The following is a 23750-nucleotide window of genomic DNA, read 5'->3' on the forward strand; positions in this document are numbered from 1 at the left end:
AACATTCCCCATCTACAGGATAGCAGATCTACTCTCGTGGGTCACTGTGTTACTATTCCTTTTTACTCTTCTGTGCTTTCTCATTTTTAAAATGAGCTATCAAATTTATAAGCAGCAAAATAAAATTTGAAAGGTCAAGAAAGTGTCTCATATAGTTTAAAAGTATTTTCATTGAGACCATTTTAAATTCCAAGTTAAAAAAATCCTAATTGCCTGGATAACCCGACTATCCTAAGTGACTCATGCCCACAGAGATACTACGTGCATTTTTAGGAAGAATGGTCCCAATGCCAAATGTTCAGAGCATCATGGGAAGACCCACTGGAAACCAATTATTTACTTACCAACTCTGGACCAATCCAACCGAAGGGCGGTTAAGCAAATTATCTGGCAGAAGATTAACTTCTCTCATGGTGTTAGCCAGGCGCACAGGAAGTTCCTTCCGTAGAAACATGTATGAAGTTTTCTCACACGCATTATCTCTCCCTATTCAGACATAAAAATTGTTCCATGATTTACAATCTGACAGATGGAATAATAAATGCTCCCATGACAGCAGTTACTGGTCGGCAAGAGAAAATTACATCATCCTGCAACCTCTAAATTTTTATCCTCTGAAATAGCAAGTTCAAGAAAATCATTTAATTAGGATAGTAAAAGAACATTCATTCCAAGAGGCCACCTTGAAAGCAAGTTTTCTTCTTAACACAAATCCATCCCTAGTGTTACCAGCGGCGATCTAAAAGCAGCTTGGGATAGCATCTGAATTTGTTTTCAAGTCAACACTGTGGGGAAACTGCCGAGTACAAACAGAAGGAGAACATAGAAATCGACTCCTGTTCAGAGGGATTTCCAGAAAGCAACAGGTCCATTCACTCCACAAATATTCACCTACTATGGACCACGATTTTCTTCCAATGTGTTTCTTCAGGGACCACTCTGCCACTCAGGGAAGCAGCCACAGACCCCATCTCTGACCAAGACACAGGACTCAGGGGGTGCCACAGAAACCAGGTCATAGGTGCTCTCAGAAGCAGAGTGATCCACCATGGCATGTCTGAGAGGACAAGACATCGCGTTGACTAGAAAGACAGAGGTCAGTGAGTCTTCTGTTGATTGCCATGAGCTGGCTGAGCATCACATTTACATAACCAGGACACAGTGAGAGAAAAGGTACCAGGCCACCTGAAAGAGGAAACCTGAGCCCCTTCCCTGGCTGCCATGTGACCTGAGTAGCTCCATGACCGACCCCCTGAGCCCTGACGTAAACCCAAGGGATGGAGGACCTGATAGAAAAGACATATAATCCTTGAAGACAGAAAAGTGTTCCAGCCCTGGCTGGGTGGCTCAGCTGGTTGGAGTGCTGTCCCGTGCACAAAAGGTTGCAGGTTTGATTCCCGGTCAGGGCACATACCCAGGTTGTGGGTTTGATCCCTGATCAGGGTACATACGGGAGGCAACTGATCAATACTTTTCTCTCTCTCTCCCCCATAACAATATTCGGAACAGCATACTGGAAGCACATGGGTAGGGTGAAGAGGGAGAGTGGTGAGACGTGACAGTGAGCTGGCAGGCACCAGGTGGCAAGGGAGGTCAAGTCCACATCTGTTCTGGAAACCCACAGGGCTAGTTGGTTTCAGAATGTAAAGGTTTTAAGATTTTTAGGAAGGTAAAAAGGAGTGCTTACACCCGTTGTATTACACAGACACAACATAGCTGCAGTGAAATCTATGCACATTTACACTGACCATGACCTCAAGTCAGGTTGGGTCAGGTTTGGCCACACAACGAGTTTTTGCCACCAAAGGTATGAAAAAAGAACTTCAATATTCGTAGAGCTTTTTAGACATCACAATTCAGATACGAGACTGAGGTCCTGCAGAAAAGTAAAACCAAGATAAGTGACTGGCCAGTGTGGCTCAGTGGTTGAGCATCGACCCATGCACCAAGAGGTCACCAGTTCAATTCCCGGTCAGGGCACATGCCCAGGTTGTGGGCCCGATCCCCAGTGGAGGGCATGCAGGAGGCAGCCAACCGATGTTCTCTCTCATGGATGTTTCTATCTCTCTCTCCCTCTCCCTTCCTCTCTCTAAAATCAATAAAGAAAAAAAAATTTTTTTAAAAGATCAAGTAACTTGAGTAACCACTAGTTTCATGAATTCGGACAAGCATCATTATACTTCTAAGCCTCGGTGTCACCATCTATAAAATATGAACAGTACCAATTTTTCAGAGGCCGTGGTGAGGGTGAGAAAGTGCCTAACATTTAACACTGATGAGTTCTTAAAATGTAGAAGAGGGGGCTCATTAAATAGCAACCACTAACAGTGCCAATGCTGATAAAACAAAACAGCCTGAGGCCGTGTGTGCCAGATTAGATCGGCCTGATACTTGCTGAACCCTGAGAACTTGACTGCATTCTGGTTCAGTGCTCATCTGTCGCCTGTGCTCATCTGATAATTCTACATAATTAAAAAAGGATTGCCCTGGCCAGTTTGGCTCAGCGGTTAGAGCGTCAGCCTGCGGTCCAGAGAGACCTGGGTTCAGTTCCCGCTAAGGGCATGTACCTCGGTTGGATCGTGCGGGTGGCAACCACTTGATGTGTCCCTTTCACATTGATGTTTCTCTTTCTCTCTCTCTCTCTCTCTCTCTCTCTCTCTCTCTCTCTCTCTCTCCCCCCCTCTCCCTCCCACTCTATCTGAACAAAAAAATGAAAAAATGGCCTCGGTTGAGGATAAAAAAAAAAGGATTAAAGTATGTTCTGTGTCTTCAGCATCCGCTTGGATTTATTTGAAAATAAAAGACCTTGATGTTTACTTCGGTCAACTCTGCGCTAACTAGAAAACTCAACCACTCATTTGCCATGGCCTAAGATGAGCAAATTTCAGGAAGCATTTATTCTAGCCTTCTTGGATTACCAGCCTTTTATAAACTAGTGAAGAAAGAAACTTGATTTTATTTGTCTCTCTATATTATCTGCTATGGCACCAATTAGAGTGCCTCTCCTATGGTAGTTTCTCAATGATTTATTGGAGAATAGATAATACTTTCAGAAGTTGGTAGTTTTAAAAGAGAGTACCTGGAAAGTCTCAGGTTTTGCCTCCTACATTCTAATTTAGCTTTTGAGAAATTCTTTGTACTCAGATACCATAATTATACATCAGCTTAAACGAGGGATAAGTCTTTTATAGGTAGTTAATTAGTGAACCTAAAAATAAATACGAAATACCTGATTTTTTAAAATCTTTTTGTGGTTGTCTTCATATAAGTTGAAAGTATTTTATCCTGTATATTAATGGTGGATACTCAGTTTAAATCAGAGCGTTTACTTTATTTTAAAGTAAACTTACAAAAAAAAAAAACCTTTTGGTTTTAATTGGATGGTCCTCTCAAAAGGGTTGTTTTTATAAGTCCTCTGGCATACTACTTTCCAGTTATTCTTTCCAGTTATTTGACTTCATTTTTTCCCCACTTATGTGGCTTTTCTACATTCCTTAATTTTGCTTTTCTATTTCTACTCTGCAGTTCTCTAAATACTTTATCTTATTCCAATTTACCAATTACATTATTCCCTAGTATCAGTTCAGAAGTTGACAAGGGAGTGGGTGAACGACATGGAAAATTCTGACTTTAGTGAACACAAATTAGTCATTGGCTTTAATACACTCAAGTGTATTTCTTTGGTTCTTCCTCATTTCATGACCTTTTCATTGTCTTTGGTTTTCTGTTTTTCATACTTTGACCTTTCATTGAAAAGTTGGAGACAGCCCTGGCCAGTTTTGCTCAGTGGTTAGAGCGTCAGCCTGCGGTCCAGAGACCCGGGTTCGGTTCCTGCTAAGGGCGTGTACTTCGGTTGCGGTTTGTCCCCAGTTGTGTGGGTGGCAGCCACTCGATGTGCCCTTTCATGTCGATGTCTCTCTCTCTCTTCCTCTCTCTCCCTCCCACTCTACCTGAACAAAAAATGGAAAAATGTCCTCGGGTAAAGATTTTAAAAAAAAAGAAAAGTGGGAGACAATGACCACATTTGCCTAGAAAGGTTCCAAATGGCTTTCCATTCACCAAGATATAGAATAAATTAGACAGAGAAACACAAATGACTTTCAATTTAATGCAGGGAGCCCTCTCAGTGATGGTCACAAGAAAGGAGCATCTGACTAGCTTCCTGAAAGCAAAAATAATTATTCAGACTTCTTCTTCTTCTTCTTTTTAATCCTCACCCGAGGATACTTTTCCATTTACCTTCAGATAGAGAGTGGGAGGGAGGAAGGGAGGGAGTGAGGGAGGGAGGGAGGGGGGAGAGAGAGGGAGAGAGAGAGAGAAAGAGAGAGAGAGAGAGAGAGAGAGAGAGAGAGAGAGAGAGAGAGAAACATTGATGTGAGAGAGACACATGGATTGGTTGCCTTCTGCACAACCCCGACCAGGGCCGGGGACCAAACCGCAACAAAGGCACATGCCCTTGACCGGAATCAAACCCACGTCTCTTTGGTCCACAGGCTGATGCTCTAACTGCTGAGCCAAACCAGCCAGGGCCAGATTTATTCTTCTTTATACCTGGTTTCCACAGTGGCCTGTATTTCTGGTGAATCTTTAATCCGCTTTTCAGCTAATTTACAGGAAGCAGGAAAAAAAAATTTTTTTCTTCAGTTAATGAAGTGACCTTATTATGATATATCTCATAATTAAAGCAGAAGGCTGAGAAACTTCAGAGCCAGACGTACAGTCAGTCTCCTGTCGGTATTACTTGAAGGCTATCTTTGTCCACATCTTTCAGCTTTAACACTTGGTGGGGGATGGTTTGGGAGCAGTAGTAATGGAATAAGGAAATGGAAAAGAAGAGCAACAAATGGAAAAATTACCAGCAAGGCACCAAACTCCAACAGAATGTTCAGCTCATTCAGATAATGTTGCTTTTTCTAAGTACTGTTCCTTAAATGTTTGAGTTTCCAATGTCTTTTTACCATTAACCATGTTAAAATGGGTAAACTATAACCAAGAAAATAGTATTTTAAGGGTAGCTCTTTGATTTTTCTCCAGTTGTAAGATTTCAGTCTTTTGAAAACAATGAATTTTGGAATCATAAGTAGTTAATTCTTGAACTTACTAGGGCTAAACAAGGACTAATTGAATAGTCCTTCAAAGAAACAACCTGAAGTGTGAATGGAGAACTATCCAATGAATCTGAATATCCTTCACAAGAAACCCTATTTTTTATTTTAGCTTCATTTATACTTCTAAAATGTTTGTTTTACTCCATGTCCAGAAGAACTATTTCACTGCTTGAGAAGTTTAACAGTTTTCCTTTTTTTGGGAAAATGTATTCCTGAAATTAAAAAGCAATCAAAATAGGTGGCAGATTTGGGGTCTACGAAACTCGAGTCTGCCCTCAACTCCAGACCAGACCTTGTTATTATTTCTAACAGTGTTATTACTAACATATTACTAACAGTGAGCCAGAAACTTCAGAGCCAAAGACGGGGTTTCACACACACCTCATTCCCCGTCACATTCAATGCTTCAGCAACACCCAGAGACTGTACTGCTTCTACGGCCCAATGTCTATTTTATTATGCTCACAGATGCTGTGGGTCAGGGATTCAGACAGGGCACAGGAGGGATGGCTTGTCTGGGACCTCAGCTGGGGACATGACTAGACCAGGGGGGAGGCAGGTGGGTTGGATGTATCTGAAAGCTTCCTACTCACAAGTCTGACCCTACAAGTATTGCTTATCAGAGCATCGCTGGGCAGCCTGTCCGTGGGCGCCTTGCAGCATGGCAGCCTTGGGCGAGTTGAATTCTTGTATGGGTTTGGTAAACAAGGTGGAAGCTATATGGCCTTTTATGACCCAGCCTCAGAAGTCACACAGTTAGCCCCCTTCTGCTATACACAACTGGTCAAAGCAGGCCACAGCCTGCCCAGACTCCAGGGGAAGGGGATCAGACTTCCCCCCCATCCTGAGGGTTGGCAAAGGCCCATCGTAGAAAAGCGTCGTCATGGCCATCTTTGGAAAATGACACCCAACCTCAGATGTTCATAACGAGGCATAGAAGATGATTTATGTCTCAAATTATTATTATGTTTTTATCCTCATTCGAGGACATTTTTCCAATTTTTTAGTTCAGATAGAGTGGGAGGGAGAGAAAGAAACATTGATGTGAAAGGGACACATCGAGTGGCTGCCTCCCGCACGACCCCAACCGGGGCTGGGACGAATCACAACCGAGGTACGTGCCCTTGACGGAATCAAACCCGAGACTCATCGGTCCGCGGGCCGACGCTCTAACCGCTGCGCAAGACCGGCTCTCAAATTACACTTTAAAGCAATCTTCTATTGTCTGAATCGGTTTCCTCTGGGGTCATTTATTTGGCCATTTATCTTACTTTCTTTCTCACTGTGGACTTCTCTCAGGTGTCTGGTGATCCTTGCTTAGTCGGTCACGTCTGACAGCGAGGTGACCACAGAATGACTAAGTCACTTCCGGTCAAGATGGCGGCGTAGGCATCGCGTCCTCCCGCAGCCACCTCCAGGTCACAACTAAACCACAGAACAACCATCATTCAGAACCGCCTGGAATCATACTGAATGGAAGTCCTACAGCTACGGGATTAAAGCAGCAGCCACATGGAGACCGGTAGGAGGGCGGAGGCTGACGGGCTGGTCCCACACCCACGTGTGGCGGATAAAAATCAGGAGGCTCCCTCGGCTGGGAAGGTCCTTCCTGAGGACTGAGGGGTCCCCGTCCCACACCAGGTGCCCCGCTCAGGGTTCCAGTGCCAGGAAGAGAATCCCCATCACTTCTGGCTGGAAAAACCAGCGGGAACTGAGGCTCAGGGAGGCTGAGGCTGCTGGAGCCCCAGGCAGCTCCTTAAAGGGCCCGCGCACGGACTTATCGGACTCTCTCCCTCTCAGCTCGGAGGGGAGGCAGCTCGAGGGGCGCCAGAGACACACAGGGAAGAACTGAGCTGTTTGGCACTGGAGCAAGGGCTGGAGAGGAGGCTTTCTCCGGGACAAATATGCTGTCAGAGGCCTTTGTTCCTTTGGTGAGCCCTTCACTGGGGCGGCAGACAGCAGCCAGATCTGGGACTCCAGCTCACACTGTTTGCCCTGCCCTGGTGATTCCCTGAGGCCCTGCCCTACCCAAGCTGTTGACAGTTGCTTTACCATAGGATTGGCCTGTCTTGGATCCTGCTTCAGGTTTTCCTAAATTCTTTCCAACAAGCAGCATCTGGTCTCAGCTAGCCCCATACCTCTCATTAAGTAATACATAGAAACAAACACGGGGAGGCAGCCAAAATGAGAAGACAAAGAAACGGGTCCCAAATGAAAGAACAGAACAAAACCCCAGGAAAAGAACTAAGCGAAATGGAGATAAGCAACCTAACAGACGCTGAGTTCAAAATACTGCTTATAAGGATGTTCAGTGAACTTAGTGAGAACCTCAGTGAACTTAGTGAGGGCCTCAAGAACATAAAAAGGAGCAGTCAGAAATGAAGGAGGTACTAAATGAAATAAAGAGTAATTTACACAGATTCAATAGTAGAGTAGGTAAAGCCAAGAAGCAAGCCATCGATTTGGAATATAAGGAAGTAAAAAACACCCAATCAGAACAGCAAAAAGAAAAAAGAATCCAAAAAAATGAGGATAGTGTAAGGAGCCTCTGGGACAACTTCAAGCGTGCCAACATTTGCACTTGGGGGTGCCAGAAGGAGAAGAGCGAGAACAAGAAATCAAAAACCTATTTGAAACAATAATGGCAGAAAACTTCCCTAACTTGGTGAAGAAAACAGACATACAAGTCCAGGAAGCACAGAGAGTCCCAAACAAGATGAACCCCAAGAGGCCCACACCAAGACACATCATCATCAAAATGCAAAAGGTTCAAGACAAAGAGAGAATCTTAAAAGCAGCAAGAGAAAGGCAGCTAGTTACCTACAAGGGAGTTCCCATAAGGCTGTCAGCTGAATTCTCAAAAGAAACTTTGCGGGCCAGAAGGGAGTGGCAAGAAATATTCAGAGTGATGAAAAGCAAGAACCTACAACCAAGATTACTCTATCCTGCAAAGCTGTCATGTAGAATCGATGGCCATATAAAGAGTTTCCCAGACAAGGAAAAGCTAAAGGAGTTCATCACCACCAAACCATTATTATATGAAATGTTGAAGGGTCTTCTTGAAGAAAAAGAAAAAATATGAACGAACAAAATGACAACGAATACATAGCTATCGACAATTGAATCTACAAACAAAATGAACAAGCAGAACAGAAACATTCTCATAGATATAGAGAACATTTTGTTGGTTGCCAGATGGGGGGGGGGGGTTGAGGGAATGGGTGAAAAAGGTGAAGGGATTAAGAAGTACAAATTGGTTGCTAGACTGACAAACCTCAAAGGGAAGGGGGGGATGGGAAGAAATAAACCAAAGAACTTATATGCATATATGCATAACCAATGGACACAGACAACAGTGTGGGCAAAGACAGGAGGGGGTAGGAGCAGGGAGGAGGGGGTCAATGGGGGAAAAATGCATCTGTAATGCATTCAACAATAAAGATAAAAAATAATAATTAAAAAAATAAAGAAAGAAAGAATGTCTAAGTGAGCACTCAAAACATCGATTACATAGGGTTTTTGGTGAGGGCTCCACCCCAGCTTTCCTAATCCTCCTTAAACAGTTTATTCAGGGTTGTTAGAGAAGAACTTCCCACTTGCCCTTTACTTTGCCTATAGAGTTAACTGCCGGCCTAATAAAGTTTTGATGGTCAGGTGGAGGGGGAACCTTTTGTTCGCAGACTTCCTGTTCCTTCTCCAGTGTGATATCACACAGGAGAATGAATGGGGTGTTGGTGGGGAGATAAAAAGCAAATACTGTTAAGTCCTCACTTAATATGGTTGACAGGTTCTGCAACTTTTGGTGAAATGACAGATAACAAAAGCAATTTTACCATAGGATAACTGATACAGACAAGAGTTAGGTTCCCATGGTGTCTCATCAACGTTATAATGAAATGACATTATTCAAGGACCTGCTAGATGGCAAAGTTAACTGGTGAAGCTAAGGGCTCGACATGAGTGTTAACTGTATTGTTCTTACAACTCTTCCTAAGGTCAGAAAAGTTTTCCAAATAAAAGGCTTGGGAGGGACATTAAAAACAGCTTCAATATCCAACAATTAAGGAATAGTAAAATAAATTACAATAGTATATATCTACATGGGGAAATATGCAGTCATTAAAAAGTGTTTTTAAAGAAAACCAGTCTTCTAAAAAAGGTTTTCTTCCAGCTAGAGCCAGTCTGTTATTTAAGAAAAAACAAAACTAAAAAAACACCTACTAGAGACATTCTGTTCTAAAAAGAAAAAACAAAAAAACAAAAACAAAAAAAACACAGCCCTGGTCGGTTTGGCTCAGTGGTAAGAGCCTCGAGCCCGTGGACCAATGAGTCGCAGGTTCGATTCCAGTCAAGGGCACGTACCTCGGTTGCGGTTTGGTCCCCGGCCCTGGTCGGACCGTGTGGGAGGCAACCAGTCGATGTGGCTCTATCACATCGATGTTTTTCTCTCTCTCCCTCCCTCCTATCTGATGAAAAATAGAAAAGAATCCTAGGGCAAGGAATAAGAAAAGAAAAAGAAAAAAGAAAATATCATACAGAACGTGTTACTATATACACTATATACCTTCCTGATGGTGTCTGAAGCCCATGGTACGTACCTTCACATAATGATCTGTGTTGTTGTTATAGGAATAGAGTTTACAGGGTGATTGTGGTGGGATCCTTATAATTAAGGTAGGAGAGGGTTGTGGATCCTTCCCTGAAGGACATCTGTGTCTGTGCTGAGGGAAAGTGAGTGATGCCCACTAGTGTCTCGATCCTCTTTTGAAATATATATGCTCATAAACAGACTAGTGAGACATCTGCCCCTCTCTATGCCAGATAAGGCCAAAGCAAGTTGTAAATGGATTTCATTGAGGGCCCACAAAGTGTGCCCACTGCTAGGGCAACCCCTCTGCCACTGTCCCCAATCACTGAGTTCCAAATCCTGTAGGTCCCAGGATTCCTCAGAAAATGAAAGAGTCCATTAGCACGCTATCTGGTACACTGTAGGTGTTTAATATTCACCAATTAGAATTGAAAAATTTAAACAGTAAGTTTCCATATAAACTTACTATAGCAAATAAAATTCAGTGGTTCACGCTAACATTTGCTGGTAATGGTAAATTGCTCTTAAAGACAGAGCACTGCATTCTATATAGTATTTAGTTAGGGGTACTGAAATCCTTAGAGTTAGGGGAAGAGTCAAAAGGTAGGTAGGAAAGCGATAATAGGGTGGCAGTAACTGTCAATATGGTGTGTCTGGCCAGAGAGTGGAGAGAACAGGCAAGAATATGTTCAGAACTGATATTACAAATAGAGCTTTGACCAGCAAGAACGTGTAAGTAACAATGTAGCCAAAGCCTACAGATCCATATCACACTAATTCCAGAGAGGATTAGGATCTAGTCCTAAGGGTAGATTGGTGACTTACAAGATGTCTTGTTGTCATGGAAGCAGGAATAGTTAAGTAAAGGTCACAGTGTACTCATCTTCAAGGTTAACTGAGGCAAAATGTTAAGTTAACCATTACAGTGAGTGAAAAGGATCCAAAGCACAAACGAGCTGAGAGTGCTATGTGTCTTGGAAAATTATCAGTTTACATAGCTGGGACCTTCAGCTAACAACCTTTAAGATAATTAACACTGGAGATTAAGAGCACCCTACGCAGTTTTTATTCTTAGCAAGGAATTGACTTCATCCAGGAAATGCTGTGCCACTAATTTTCCATAATAAAAGCATAGCCACCATCTACAGAGCATCTACCACATGCCATGCACTGCGCTGCACAATCTCCATTTCGTCAGTGCAGCAAGCCTATGACTAGATGCTATCATTCCTTTTTGTAGATAAGGTTACTGGAGTGCAGTGGGATTAAGTGATTAGCCCTAGTTCCCACTGGTGGTAGGTACCACAAATCAAGACTTGAGTCCAGTCTATATAGACTGCTTTTCATATCCCCAGAAATAACAGACAGGCTAAGAAACGACAGTGGTCCTCAGAATAAGAACTGTTCCAGTGTAAGTAAATAAGTACCCATCTAACAGTTCAGAAAGAATAATACTAGGTGACCGTATTACATTATGCAATTTCCTGATTGTCTAACAGAACACATTTAGACGAAACCTCGGCATTAATAAGACTCTGTTTGCTAGAAAGAACTGCATTGGGGCAATGGTATATTATGTTTAAAGAACAGTATATTACCTTGAATGATAAATGTACAGGTTTAAAAGCTCAATCTACCTGAATTTCAGGTCAAGATACGTAAATCATCTAAGCTTTAGCATCTTTATTCAAGAAATGGAAATATGCCCGGCCAGTGTAGCTCAGTGATTGAGCATTGACCCATGCACCAAAAGGTCACCTGCTCGGTTCCTCGTCAGGGCACATGCCCAGGTTGTGGGCACGATCCCCAGAGGGGGCACGCAGGAGGCAGCCAGTCGATGTTCTCTCTCATCAATGTTTCTACCTCTCCCTCTCCCTCACTCTCTCTAAATTCAATAAAGAAAAAAAATTTAAAAAAAGAAAAGAAATGGAAACATCTACTTCACTTGGATGTTGTGAGAATTGTAGCTACATCTTCCCACTGTTTTGTCTGCTAGAGAGTGGTACACAAAGGTAAGTTGCCTTTGCCTCCTAAAAAGAATAATTTCTGGTTCACTTTGGAAGATGTGGCCAAGATGATAATTATGTCAACAACTAGCTGATGGTTTGGTCAGTCTCATCGTTTCTCAGGGCTTCTGTTTTGCCATGTGTGAAACTGAGGGGTTTGGACAGATGATCTCTAAGCTCAAGCTCCCACTGAATGAATCAAAGAGAAGATTTTGGTCTGTCCTACACCAACCTTGCCTAGTAATCTACATTCTGGAACAACTCTGGAGGGCACCGATAGGGTAGGCAGCCAAGGAGCTAGAGATCAAGGCAAACAGTAGTGCCCACATTTACCATTTGTTCTTTATTTGTGCCCCCCACCCAGAAAGCCTCCAAGGACACTTTGGATAAAGAACCATTCAGTTAACACCTCATACATTCCCAGAAATCACCCCTATTACACAAATAGGTAGGGACAGCAAGAAAGTGCCACAAACTCACAGGATCCATACATTTTGACTCAGCTCTTTGTTCATAGCTCTTAGGCTTGGGCAAAAAGTCCCATCAGAAATAGTAATAAACTCCGGAGGGATTTAGGTGATAAACCTGACCATGATAAAAGCACTGTAAATGAGTGCATACGAACTTGGGCTATGCACTAAATAAAAAGGAACCCAACCTTCAGTGTTACCCTAGGTAAATATATGGACAAATGCTGGAAGAGTATCAAAAAAAAAAAAAAAAAAAAAGGATGAAAGAATTATCAGTGACATCCTTTGTAAATGCCTTTAATTGTATGCTTTGATAATTACTTTACCAAAGAAGGGGACCCAGTGGGAAACAATATTTACACAACACAATAGCTCACTATGCCAGACAGACATGGAATTCATGCAAATGATTAGAACTCCAGGTTCCAGTTACAAAAGGATCAGGGTACTTTACACACAACAACATACAGAGAATAAACCCACATGGGGAAAAATAACAACTTTTCCCTTCTATGTTACCCATTACACAATTAAACTTCTAAAAGGTCATTTTGGCAGGGCCATAGACAAACGGGTACTTAAAACTTTTGTGACAGTCCTTTAGAGTCGAGCTCTAAGTCCTGGCCAGTGTGGCTCAGTTGACTGGGCAGCATCTGGTGCACCGAAAAATTGCTGGTTCGATGCTTGGTGCCCAGGTTGCAGGCTCGATCCCCAACAGGGGGCGTGCAAGAGGCAGCTGATTGATGTTTTGCTCCCACATTGATGTTTCTCCGTTTCTTTCTCTCTCTAAAAATCAATTTTAAAAATATCTTCTTTAAAAATCCCCAATATTCTTTTAAAAGAAAAAAAGCTAAAAAACTCCTCAAGCCTTTCACATGGTAATTCCACTCATGGGCATACATCCTCTATGTAAACTGCCAATTACCTGGAAAAGTCTTAGCTCTCTGAGAGCCAAGGTTTACTGTTACTAGCAAAGGAGAGAAACAGAGCTTTATCATTTAAATGCAAATTAAGAGAAACCACTTCAAGGAAACCACTTCTTTAACAGGGAACCGAATTAAACTTAGACTAGAAGTCACAAACTTTCTGTAAAGGGCCAGATGGTAAATGTTTTTGGCTTTGTGGGCCAAACCAACTCTGCAGCAACTACTGAACTGCTGTTGTGGAAGAAAAGAAGCAAAAGACAATATGTAACAAACGGACATGACTGTGTGTTCCAATAAAACTTCATTTACAAAAACAGGTGTTTTCAAAACCCATAAAAGTGTACCAAAGAGTGAACCCTAATATAAACTATGGCCTTTGGGTGCTAATGATGGATCAACATGGGTTCATCAACTGTAACAAACTAACAAATGTCCCACACTGGTGAAGGATGTTGATATCTGGGGAGGAGAGTTATGTAGGAACTCCCTGTGCTTTCTGCCAAATGCTACTGTGAATCTAAAACTGCTCTCAAAAATAAAGTCTATTAATTAAAAAACAAAAAACAGGTGGTGGCCCCCAGGCTGTTGTTCCACAATCTATCTTAGACTGTGGCATTCCCAAAACAAGAGGATTTGCCCAACTCTGAAATCAGATTATCATGGAAGTAAAACAATTGAATGCAAAGAATTTTTTTTTTTTATCCTCACCCGAGGACATGTTTCCATTTTTTGTTCAGACAGAGTGGGAAGGAGAGAGAGGAAGAGAGAGAGAGAAAACATCGACGTGAAAGGGACACATTGAGTGGCTGCCACCCACACGACCAACCAGGGCCGGGGACAAACTGCAACCAAGGTACGCACCCTTAGTGGAACCGAACCCGGGTCTCTCCGGACCGCAGGCTGACGCTCCAACCGCTGAGCCAAACCGGCCAGGGCTAAAATATTTTTTAAAAAAAGGAAAAGTGAAGCCCTGGCTGGGTCAGTTGGTTGGTGCGTCGACTTGTACACCAGAAAAGGTTGCAACTTGTACACCTGGTCAAGGGCGCATACCTAGGTTGCAGATTCAGTCCCCGGGTTGGGGCGCATACGGGAGGCAGCCAATCAATGTGTCTCTCTCACATCAATGTTTCTTCCCCTCTTTCTCTTCTTCTCTCTCTAAAATCAATAAAAACATATCCTTGGGTGAGAATTAAACAAAAAAAAAAAAAGAGCCTGGCTTCTGTGGCTCATCATCCTATGCACCAAGAAGTCACCAGTTCAATTTCTGGTCGGGGCACTCCCTTCTTCTCTCTCTCTCAAAAAAAAAAAAAAAAAAAAAAAAAATCAATAAAAACAATATTTTTCAAAAAAGGAAAAGTGGTATTTTCTGATTTCATCCAGTAACAAAACCAAGGTTTCCCAAATCTTGCCAACAGTCTGATCAATTTCCCAATGTTTAATGACAGGAAACCACTCAGCCAACACTAAGTCAGTAAGTGTGTCCATTGTCTCCCCTTCAAAAGCACACAAAAGGGCAAAGACATGGAATGAAACCAGAGCTACACTTTTAGTGCCCAGAGCTTGATAAAACCAGGTTATGTTGAAATCCAGCCCTACCAGATCATTAAGGCCCAATAGGCCAATTCTTTCTTTCAACTGAAATACTGGTCAAGATGCATTAAGCTAAATGAAATTATTCTCTTTAATTCTGAGTACAGTCATCCCTCATTAATCGTTTATCGCGGTTAATCGGTTCCCAACTCTAGCGGTTGCACCTGGTGTTGAAGGATTCCTGGGGTGCTCGAATACATAGGCCTACAGCCCACACATAGGGTAATTTTCATTTTAATTGTAATACAGACAACCAAGCGTGCGCTGTATCATTTTCACCGTCTTGATCAACTTTTCAATGAATATATTTGAAAAAACCACGATCGAGTGAAGCCGCGAAAGTTGAAGCGCAAAGTGGCGAGGGATGACTGTAGTTGGCTTCTGTCTCCCAACAGGTTAGTCTAATTCTTGGCAACTCCTCATAGTAGAAAAACCCTAGCCCTGGCCGGTTTGGCTCAGCGGTTAGAGCGTTGGCCTGCGGTACAGAGAAAAACCCTACTGCTTACAGAAAAGGTGTGTCTTGTGCATATATGTAAAGGTACAAAATAAACATACCCAGAAAAAGAAAATTATTGTTTTTCCCTTTTCTTAACACAATTTTTTTTACATTTTTTTCTTTATTGATTTTAGAGAGAGAGGAAGGGCAAGAAAGAGAGAGAAACATCAATGAGAGAGAATATCGATTGGCCTCCTGCTCACCCCCCAACTGGGGATCAGGCCCACAACCTGGGCATGTGTCCTAACCGGGAATAGAACCAGCAACTTCTTGGTGCATAGGTCAACACTCAACCACTGAGCCACACTGGCCGGGCCCCAACACATTGTTTTTCAAATACTTTTTATCTTCTCTGGAAACAAAATCACTGTTCTCCCCTCACTTCAAAGAGTATAATGACTTAAAAACCCAAAACTTTTTGATGAGCAGTCATTTGGAACTAAAGTCAACCTCTCAGTGGGTATCAGAATCTTAAAATAGTTTTCTAAAGGAAAACAGAGGTGGCTGGGCCCTTAAACCTTAAGAACAGTAAAAACCAGGAAACTGGCTGCTAGAGGCTCAGAGGTTCACAGAACCAATGTGATTCTGATAGAAATCTTTTCTGTGAAAAGAAGGCCAGGTTGTCAGACAACCTTTCTGGTGGTTTGGGAGATGCTATATTTAAATGTGGGAACATTGCAGAAGTTTAAACTTACATAACAATTGCCTCAAAGTGGCATCATGTTTAATAACCTTTATATGGAGTCAGTAATCACCATTTATGGAGCACCCACTCTGTAGAGAGCAAAACATTTGAGCAGACTGTGAGGTTACAAGCAAGCAAGGTCCACCCTCTGCAAAGAAACAGTTTAGAATAAAATAAAATAACAAAACCCAAGTGCAAATGCCATTAATACAAAAAGCGCAGCTATGCAAAAGATTAAGTGCAAAGGAACTGGAAAATAAAACAAATACAAAGTAAGTCTGCAGGGAGGGATAAAGGTGATTAATGAAGGACAGGGTAAAACTGAATGATGAAAAGCACGTCTGGATGAAAATGTGAATCATTTCCTAAGAACTCATTCAAGATTCAGAAGGTTCTATTTTAATTTGTCCTAACAGCCCAAGTTCTCCTTTTCTTATTTCACTAAGAGAACTTTTACTTCATAACAACTACTTAACAGAAAGACCTCAAACTTTTGCAAATAGAACAAAGGACTGCCATAACAACATTATCTGCCAAAGACAATAAATTGGTCCCAAACTCCTGAGAGTAACAGGTTTCAGGGGGAAAAAGGAAGTTATATAGAGAAATAAAATCAATAAATGTTTATTCTGACCATTAAAATGTTATGTCCTATTACTTCTAGAAAAAACTAATATATACGATCTGAAGCTGCACTGTCCAATAGAAATACAATGTCAGCCACACATGTAATTTTAAACTTCCTAGCAGCCACATTAACATAAAAAGAAACAGGTGAAATTTTTGACATTTTATTTATTCCAACATATCCAAAAGATTGTCATTTCAACATGGAATCAATACAAACATATATTGAGGTATTTTACACTATTTTTATATTAAGTCCATGAAATCCAGTGTATATCTTACACTTACAATCTCAATTCAAAGCTAAATTTCAATCAGAAATAACTGACCTATAATTAGATTTCATCAAATTTATAGTTAAGGTAGATTCACATATCCGAATTGTTCTAGACACACTTAAAACTTTTCTCATTAACTGAATCAAGTATCAGTTTTATATTTAAATGACAATGAAATCAATTCCGTTTCTCAGCCACACTAGCCACATTTCAAGAGCTCAGTAGGCTCAAGCTAGTGCTGACCATACTGGACAAAAATGGCTACAGAAATAATTATAGAGATGATCACTGGAACCAAAAATTCAAACCTAATTATTAAAAGAAAGCAAATAAGATATACAATGCAGTAGAAAATTGAGGCATTAAAAACAGAACAGAAAATTATAGATGTTTATCGTTAACAGATGACAGATCTGTCACATCAATAAATATAAACTGGTTAAACTTAACCACATAAAAGAAAAAGCTTGATTCACAAAGCAAAAACTAATTTTATACTATATTTCAAGGCAATATTGAAAGCAAAGTAATTTTGAAAATAAAGGGATCACAATGCTCTACCAGAAAATATAAACAAGAGGAAAATAAGAGATCTAGATCTCAATGTCAAATGAGGTTGAATCCAGGCCAAAAAGCATTCAACTAGTAAAAGGACAGCACTCTTGCTAAATGGCACATCTCACAATGAGGACAGGACAGTTAACAATATTTAAGCAGCAAACATAACATTAACAGGCATAAAAAGCAAAAACCATAGGCAACATATGAAGAAACAGAATCATATTTTTAGGAGACTTGAACATCTCAGGCCATCACAGATCAAGTAGATTTTAAAAACTACAAGTAGAGAAAACTTAAATAACATAATGAATATGGTACATCTGATATATCAAACGCTGTAACCTGAGAAAAGTGAGCAATCTTTTTGCTGCCCAAAGAACATTCACAAGAAATGACCAAATATCGAGATACAAAGTAAACGTCAATAAATTAAATAGTAATTCAGATAGCATTCTCTGATCACAATGCAACAGAACTAAGCATAAAGAAAATTAGGGCTATAAAACTGGAGCCCTACATACTGAGATAAACAACAGAGCAGAAAAGAAAATCAAAGTAGACATTCATGAATCAGAAACAAAAGTCATAAAACTAATAAATGAATCCAATCATATAAACCACCATCTAATCTAACCAAGAAGGGGGAGAAGAGAGAAATATAAAAGAAACAGAGGAAAGAGCCACAGAAAAAAATTAACACTGATAAGAGAATACACTATTTCAGCCAGGCAACTGACTAGATCTCAATGACTAGGATATGTACTTTTAAACTTCCTAGCAACCACAATAACATAAAAAGAAACAGGTGAAATGTTTTACATTTTATTTAATCCAACATTCCAGAGAAATACATCAAAGTAAACTCTAGAAACAACCGAAAATCTATACAGATCAATACCAAAAATTGTCAAAGAATAATAACCCACAAAACATAGTAGGTTTAAAAGGTTTCATGGGGGATTCCAACAAATCCTTAAGGAACAGATCATTTGAAGGATAAGTTGGTCTTAATATAGAAAAAAATTATTATTTTGAAACAAGCATGACATTGATAAGAAAATTTAACAGACTGCTCCTACATACATCTACAGAGAAACAGCACGTGGATAGCAATATAAAGAGGTCAGGAATTCATCATACTATTCTATTTCTGCATATGCTTAAAATTTTCCATAATACAAAACTAAACTAGCCAGACCGGTGTGGTTCAGTGGATTGAAAGTCATCCCATGGACTGAGAAGATCCTGGTTCAATTCCCAATTGGGGGACATGCCTGGTTGCAGGATTGATCCCCAGTAGGGGGCGTGTAGGAGCAGCCAATAGATGTTTCTCTCTTACATGGAAGTTTCTATCTCTCTCTCCCTTCCTCTCTCTCTCTCTCGCTAAAAAAACAAACCAAAAAAAACCCCATATTTAAAAAAAAAACTAAACTAAGCAAATGTTTGCTCAAGGAGAAAAAAACGCCATCTAGATACCATTTTCCACTTATACAAAGTTTGACAACAACGTGGTGAACGTGTAGGAAAATAGGCCCTCTCAAATGTCTAGTGAGGATAAACAGACAACCTCTAAGGAAAGCAAGGTGGCAATGTTTATCAAAATTTCAAATGCACACGTGCTTTGATGGAGTAATCCCATGTTCAGGAATTTGTCCTATATATATACACTCATACATGCATGAAATGCACACAGTAATTCACTGTAGCACTCACTGGTTGTCACAGCAAAGATTCAAAACAACCAACTGGCCATCAACAAGGAGTTGGCTAGTGAATTATATCGCACACTGATATAAATAAATTCTCAGAAGCCATACAGCTATGGAAAGCTCTCTAAGGTATTCAGTTTAAAAAGCAAAGCACAGACAAAAGTATAAGCTGCTGTTGATGCACAAACTGGGAGGCTAGCGGACAAAAGTGGGAAAGTGACTTCTCTGTCTATGTCCTTTGGCACTTTTGGAATTCAGAAACATGTGACTATAATCTCAGACCAAAAAGAAAATTTCATTTTTCAAAATCCCATCCTTTAGAAAGCACTATTTATTGCCATTATAAACTCATGATCCATTTAGACCACTTGCTATTCTTGCTATGCACTTTGCCGTGTGGAAGGCCGTATTTCAAGTAAAGGTTGAGTTCAAGAAACTTTTATCATTTTAAAGGACATAGGGAAAAAAGGCACACAGTTGAACGAGAGACAGTACTCTAGATCCAGACCACCTAATTAGTGGTTTTCAACCCTGCTTATGCTTCAGAACCTGGAGATCTTCTAAAAATATCAATATCCTGTACCCCACCCCCAAACCGTTTATATTAGAAGTTGGGGTGACAGAGCCCAGGCATGCAGACCACTGATCTAAATACTTTACAGCAGTGGTGCTCAACAGAGAATGATTTTGCTTCCCAAGGGGATATGGCGCTGTCAGGAGACCTGTCTGGTTGTCACACCCTGAGGGTTGAGGTTGCTCCTGGCATCTAGTGGGTAGAGGCCAGGAATGCTGCTTCACTAAATGCACAGGACAGCACCTGTCCCAAAGGACAGTGACCTGTCCCAAAATGTCAAAAGTGCAGAGATTGAGAAATGTCCTTTAAAATAACAGCACTGCTTCTGAAATAACAAACAGTTTTAGTCTTTAATCTTTCTTTTTTTAGAGTGGGAGGGAAAGAGAGGAAGAGAGAGAGAAACATCAACGTGAAAGGAACACATCGAGTGGCTGCCTCCCGCACAACCCAACCAGGGCCGGGGACAAACTGCAACTGAGGTACGTGCCCTTAGCGGGAACCGAACCCGGGTCTCTCTGGGCCGCAGGCCGACGCTCTAACCGTTGAGCCAAACCGGCCAGGCTTAGTCTTCACTCTTAAACAAGGAGTACATTGGTACTAATAAAGCTATTCCAGTGGCCATAGAAACAACAGTGTACTTGCTGACATGGTTCTAATAAATACTGAAGCATTAAAATTTATGTATAGCTCTGGCCAGTGTTCCTCAGTGTTTAGAGCATTGGCCTACACAACGAAGAGTCACGGTTCAATTCCCAGTCAAAGGCACATACCTGGGTTACAGGTTTGATCCCTGGGCCTGGATGGGGTGAGTTCAGGAGGCAACTAATCAATGTGTCTCTCTCACATTGATGTTTCTCTGTCTCTCTGTCTCTCTCTGCCCCCACTCCATTCCTCCCTTCCACTCTCTCTCAAATCAACGGGAAAAATATCCTCAGGAGAGGATTAACAAATAAAATCAGTGTATATCCCTTCTCTGGTCCCTGTCCAGTTACTTTGGTCAAAAATTTATGTTCAGTTTGTAAAGTAGCCAGAGGGAAGGTCGTAAAGCTCACAAAGGGGCAGTGTGTGGGCTATGCATGGGCCAACATGGCCCATGCATCTATTTCATTTGAGCCACAGGTCGTTTAAAAATATATTGATCTGGTCCTGCCAATGTGGCTCAGTGGACTGAGCATCATCCCATGGACTGAGAGGTCCCAGTTCGATTCCCAGTCAGGGCACATGCCCAGGTTGTGGGTTTGATCCCCAGTAGGGGGCATGCAGGAGACAGCCGATCGATGTTTCTCTCTCACATCGATGTTTCTCTCTCTCCCTTCCTCTCTCTCTAAAAAAAAAAAAAATCAATAAAACCATATTTTAAAAATATATTGCCCTGGCAGGTTTGGCTCAGCAGTTAGAGTATTGGCCAGTGGACCAAAGAGTCCTGGGTTTGATTCTGGTCAAGGGCACCTTGGTTGTGGTTCCTCCTAGCCTTGGTTGGGGTCATGTGGGAGGCGACCAATTGATGTATCTCTCTCACGTCACTGTAGCGTGTGCTCACTCTCTCTCTCTCTCCCCATCCCTCCCTCCCACTGTATCTGAAAATCAATAGAAAAATATCCCCTGGTGAGGATTAAAAAACAAATAAACAAAATATATATATGTGTGTGTATATATATATATATATACACACACACATATATATATATATAACTAATGCCAATCAGCTGCCCCTTCTGGAATCAGTATATACCCTGGAGTGTGCCACTGTCCCCACCCAACTGACTCATTTGCTCCTCCCCTCCTAGTCCTTGAAGCATTTGAGGTGGCTTCCCCTGCAGTTTTCTGTAATCATACACTGGCAGAAAGCCTCTTCTCTCTTCTTCCTCCTCACCTTGAAAATACCCCCACACTCATTCCTGATTATAAAACTCCCACATCATTTGCCAAAATGGAACTTCTGTCAGGAGCCAGAAGAACTAAGAAAAAGGTATTCTTTGAGATGGTCTGTGTGTGACAACTCTCTTCTAGTTGTTATCATCAAAGGTAGGCTGCTTGCCACCCAGTTCATCTCTGGGTATTACAAACAAGCTTGTAGTTTCTAAGAAATTCTACTACTGTACAATTCTATTATAGCTCTTTGGTGAGATTCCTTATAAGGAAAAGATTTCAATTATTAGGTTTCATCCAGTATCCAAAATTAGTGTATCCTTCCACCCCTCCCAAAACAGGTCAGAAGCCTTTTTGTTGTTGTTAATCCTCACCTGAGGATATTTTTCCACTGATTTTTTTAAATTACTGGAAGGGAGGGAGGGAGGGAGGAAGGAGGGGGAGTAGGAGGGAGAGGGAAAAGGAGAGAGAAACTTCAATGTGAACAAGACACATTGATTGGCTGCCTCCCACACAGTCTGGGGCTGGGATGGAACCTGCAACCCAGAGAAATGTGCCCTTGACTGGGACTTGAACCCTCAACCCTCGGGCCTAACCACTGGCCAGGGCCAGGACAGAGGCCTTTTATGGGAAATGTCTATCAAAAGATTTGGAAATTTTCTTTTCAAAAGCTCATCATTTTTCCTTTGAAATTACAATCACAGAGTTTTAGAGCTGTGCTTTAGAGATTACCTGATATAATCCACACATTTTATTAATGAGGAAAATGAACCCAGTGAGGTTCAGTCACTTAGCCAAGGCCATACTCTTGAGTTAGTGGCAGAGCAAGAATTAGAACATTTGTTTCCAGATACTGGTCCCATGGGTTTTCCATGATAACACTATTCCCCACTGTGGTTTTCCTACTCAAATACCATCCTTGCCAAGACACCTATTAACATGAGTAGACACTAGCTGCTGTACAAATAAATCAAGTGAAATATCGCCAAGCTATTAGAGCCATGGCTTAAACTTTGAGGGTGGAAGAAAGGAATTGCGAGTTTCTGGGTTCCTTTTGTTCTTTATTGTGAATTAGCCTGGCTCAGTTTACCTTAATGAAAGGTTGATACCTTCAGAATCTTCTCTAAACCATAAATTAAGAGATGGCAAACATGCTATTTACAGCAACAGTGACATTTTCTTTCTAAGCTCAGAAGCTTCCTCAGACCTCTAAAATTCTCGCAAGTGGCCAGAGATGGTAGAGTAAAACTACTGGAAAGCTTTGGGGAGTGTAGTTTAAGATGCAAAAGTCAATACCTCATTGAACTTCAATTTTCCTCATCATTCTCTGGCAAATTGGTTTCTTAAAATTTAATTTGGTTTCAACTTTACCCTATTCCTCCCTTCCTATTGCAGTTTAAGTGTGGACATCACATTTTGCATATTGTGTCTTCCTGGAGTGTTCTACCTACTCCACACTTTAGTTTTTATGTCCACCTGACACCAGCCCTTGATATTTACATGAAATGAACAAACGTGAATAATGCGTTATTTTCCCTTGGTAGCTTAGAACATCTGTGCTGCTCCATTTTATTTTCCTTCAGGGATGCCGAGTTCCATTCTGATACCTGAGTGAGTACTTTTGGTTTACTTTTAGGTGTTTCACAACAGGCTTCCTCGTATTCAGCAATTAGGAGTATTGGCTCAGCAGTTGAAAAAGCACCACTGGGGGAAACACGATCCAATTAACATAAGGTGGTGGAATCTATTCCCATCTCAGCTAGGCCTCAGGCAGGCTGGGGGCCGGGTCCGCCGAGCTCCCACCTCAGTCGGTGGAAGCTGCCCACCAGCCCATCCGAGAGGGGAGAAGGTGAGTGGGACAAAAGTTGAGGCACCAGCAAAGTTGCTGGCACCGAGACTGGGGTTGTATGGGACCCTGTTCTGATGCTAGGAGCCCACACACCCCTTTTCCTCAGCACCTAAGGCGCATGCAGCCTAGGCCTCTTAACTGTTCTAACGTAACACTACGAAGACAACAGTTCGAGTCCTGCTGCTCCAGCCACACGCAAGCACCTTACAGCACGAAAGGAACAAAATGCCATTGCATAATTTATACGACCTCAAGGTGTTTCTAAACAGGTCTTACCCAACCAAAACAAAAACCTAAAAATAAAAACGTTAAAAAGCCACCCACATTCCGCTGGGAAGTTTTAAGGGCGGGGAGGTCTGTGTCAAGTAGATTTGAAGCTAAACCTGCAGGTTTAGGGGGAGTCCCGCCCGGAAT

At 41.6% G+C, this 23750-nt stretch overlaps 1 protein-coding gene across 2 annotated transcripts in view; it reads right to left on the minus strand.

Moving 5' to 3' along the window:
* PDK3 (pyruvate dehydrogenase kinase 3) overlaps window positions 1–23750 on the minus strand; it is a 78825-nt gene that overhangs the window by 54575 nt on the left and 500 nt on the right. For both annotated transcript variants that reach the window (XM_036270468.1, XM_036270467.1), the window contains exon 2: window positions 345–486. In XM_036270468.1, the coding sequence (XP_036126361.1) occupies window positions 345–486 (142 nt within the window). The remainder of the gene's footprint in view (window positions 1–344; window positions 487–23750) is intronic.

This window comes from Molossus molossus, unplaced genomic scaffold, assembly GCF_014108415.1.
Source record: "Molossus molossus isolate mMolMol1 unplaced genomic scaffold, mMolMol1.p scaffold_m16_p_2, whole genome shotgun sequence".
NCBI classification, from domain to species: domain Eukaryota; kingdom Metazoa; phylum Chordata; class Mammalia; order Chiroptera; family Molossidae; genus Molossus; species Molossus molossus.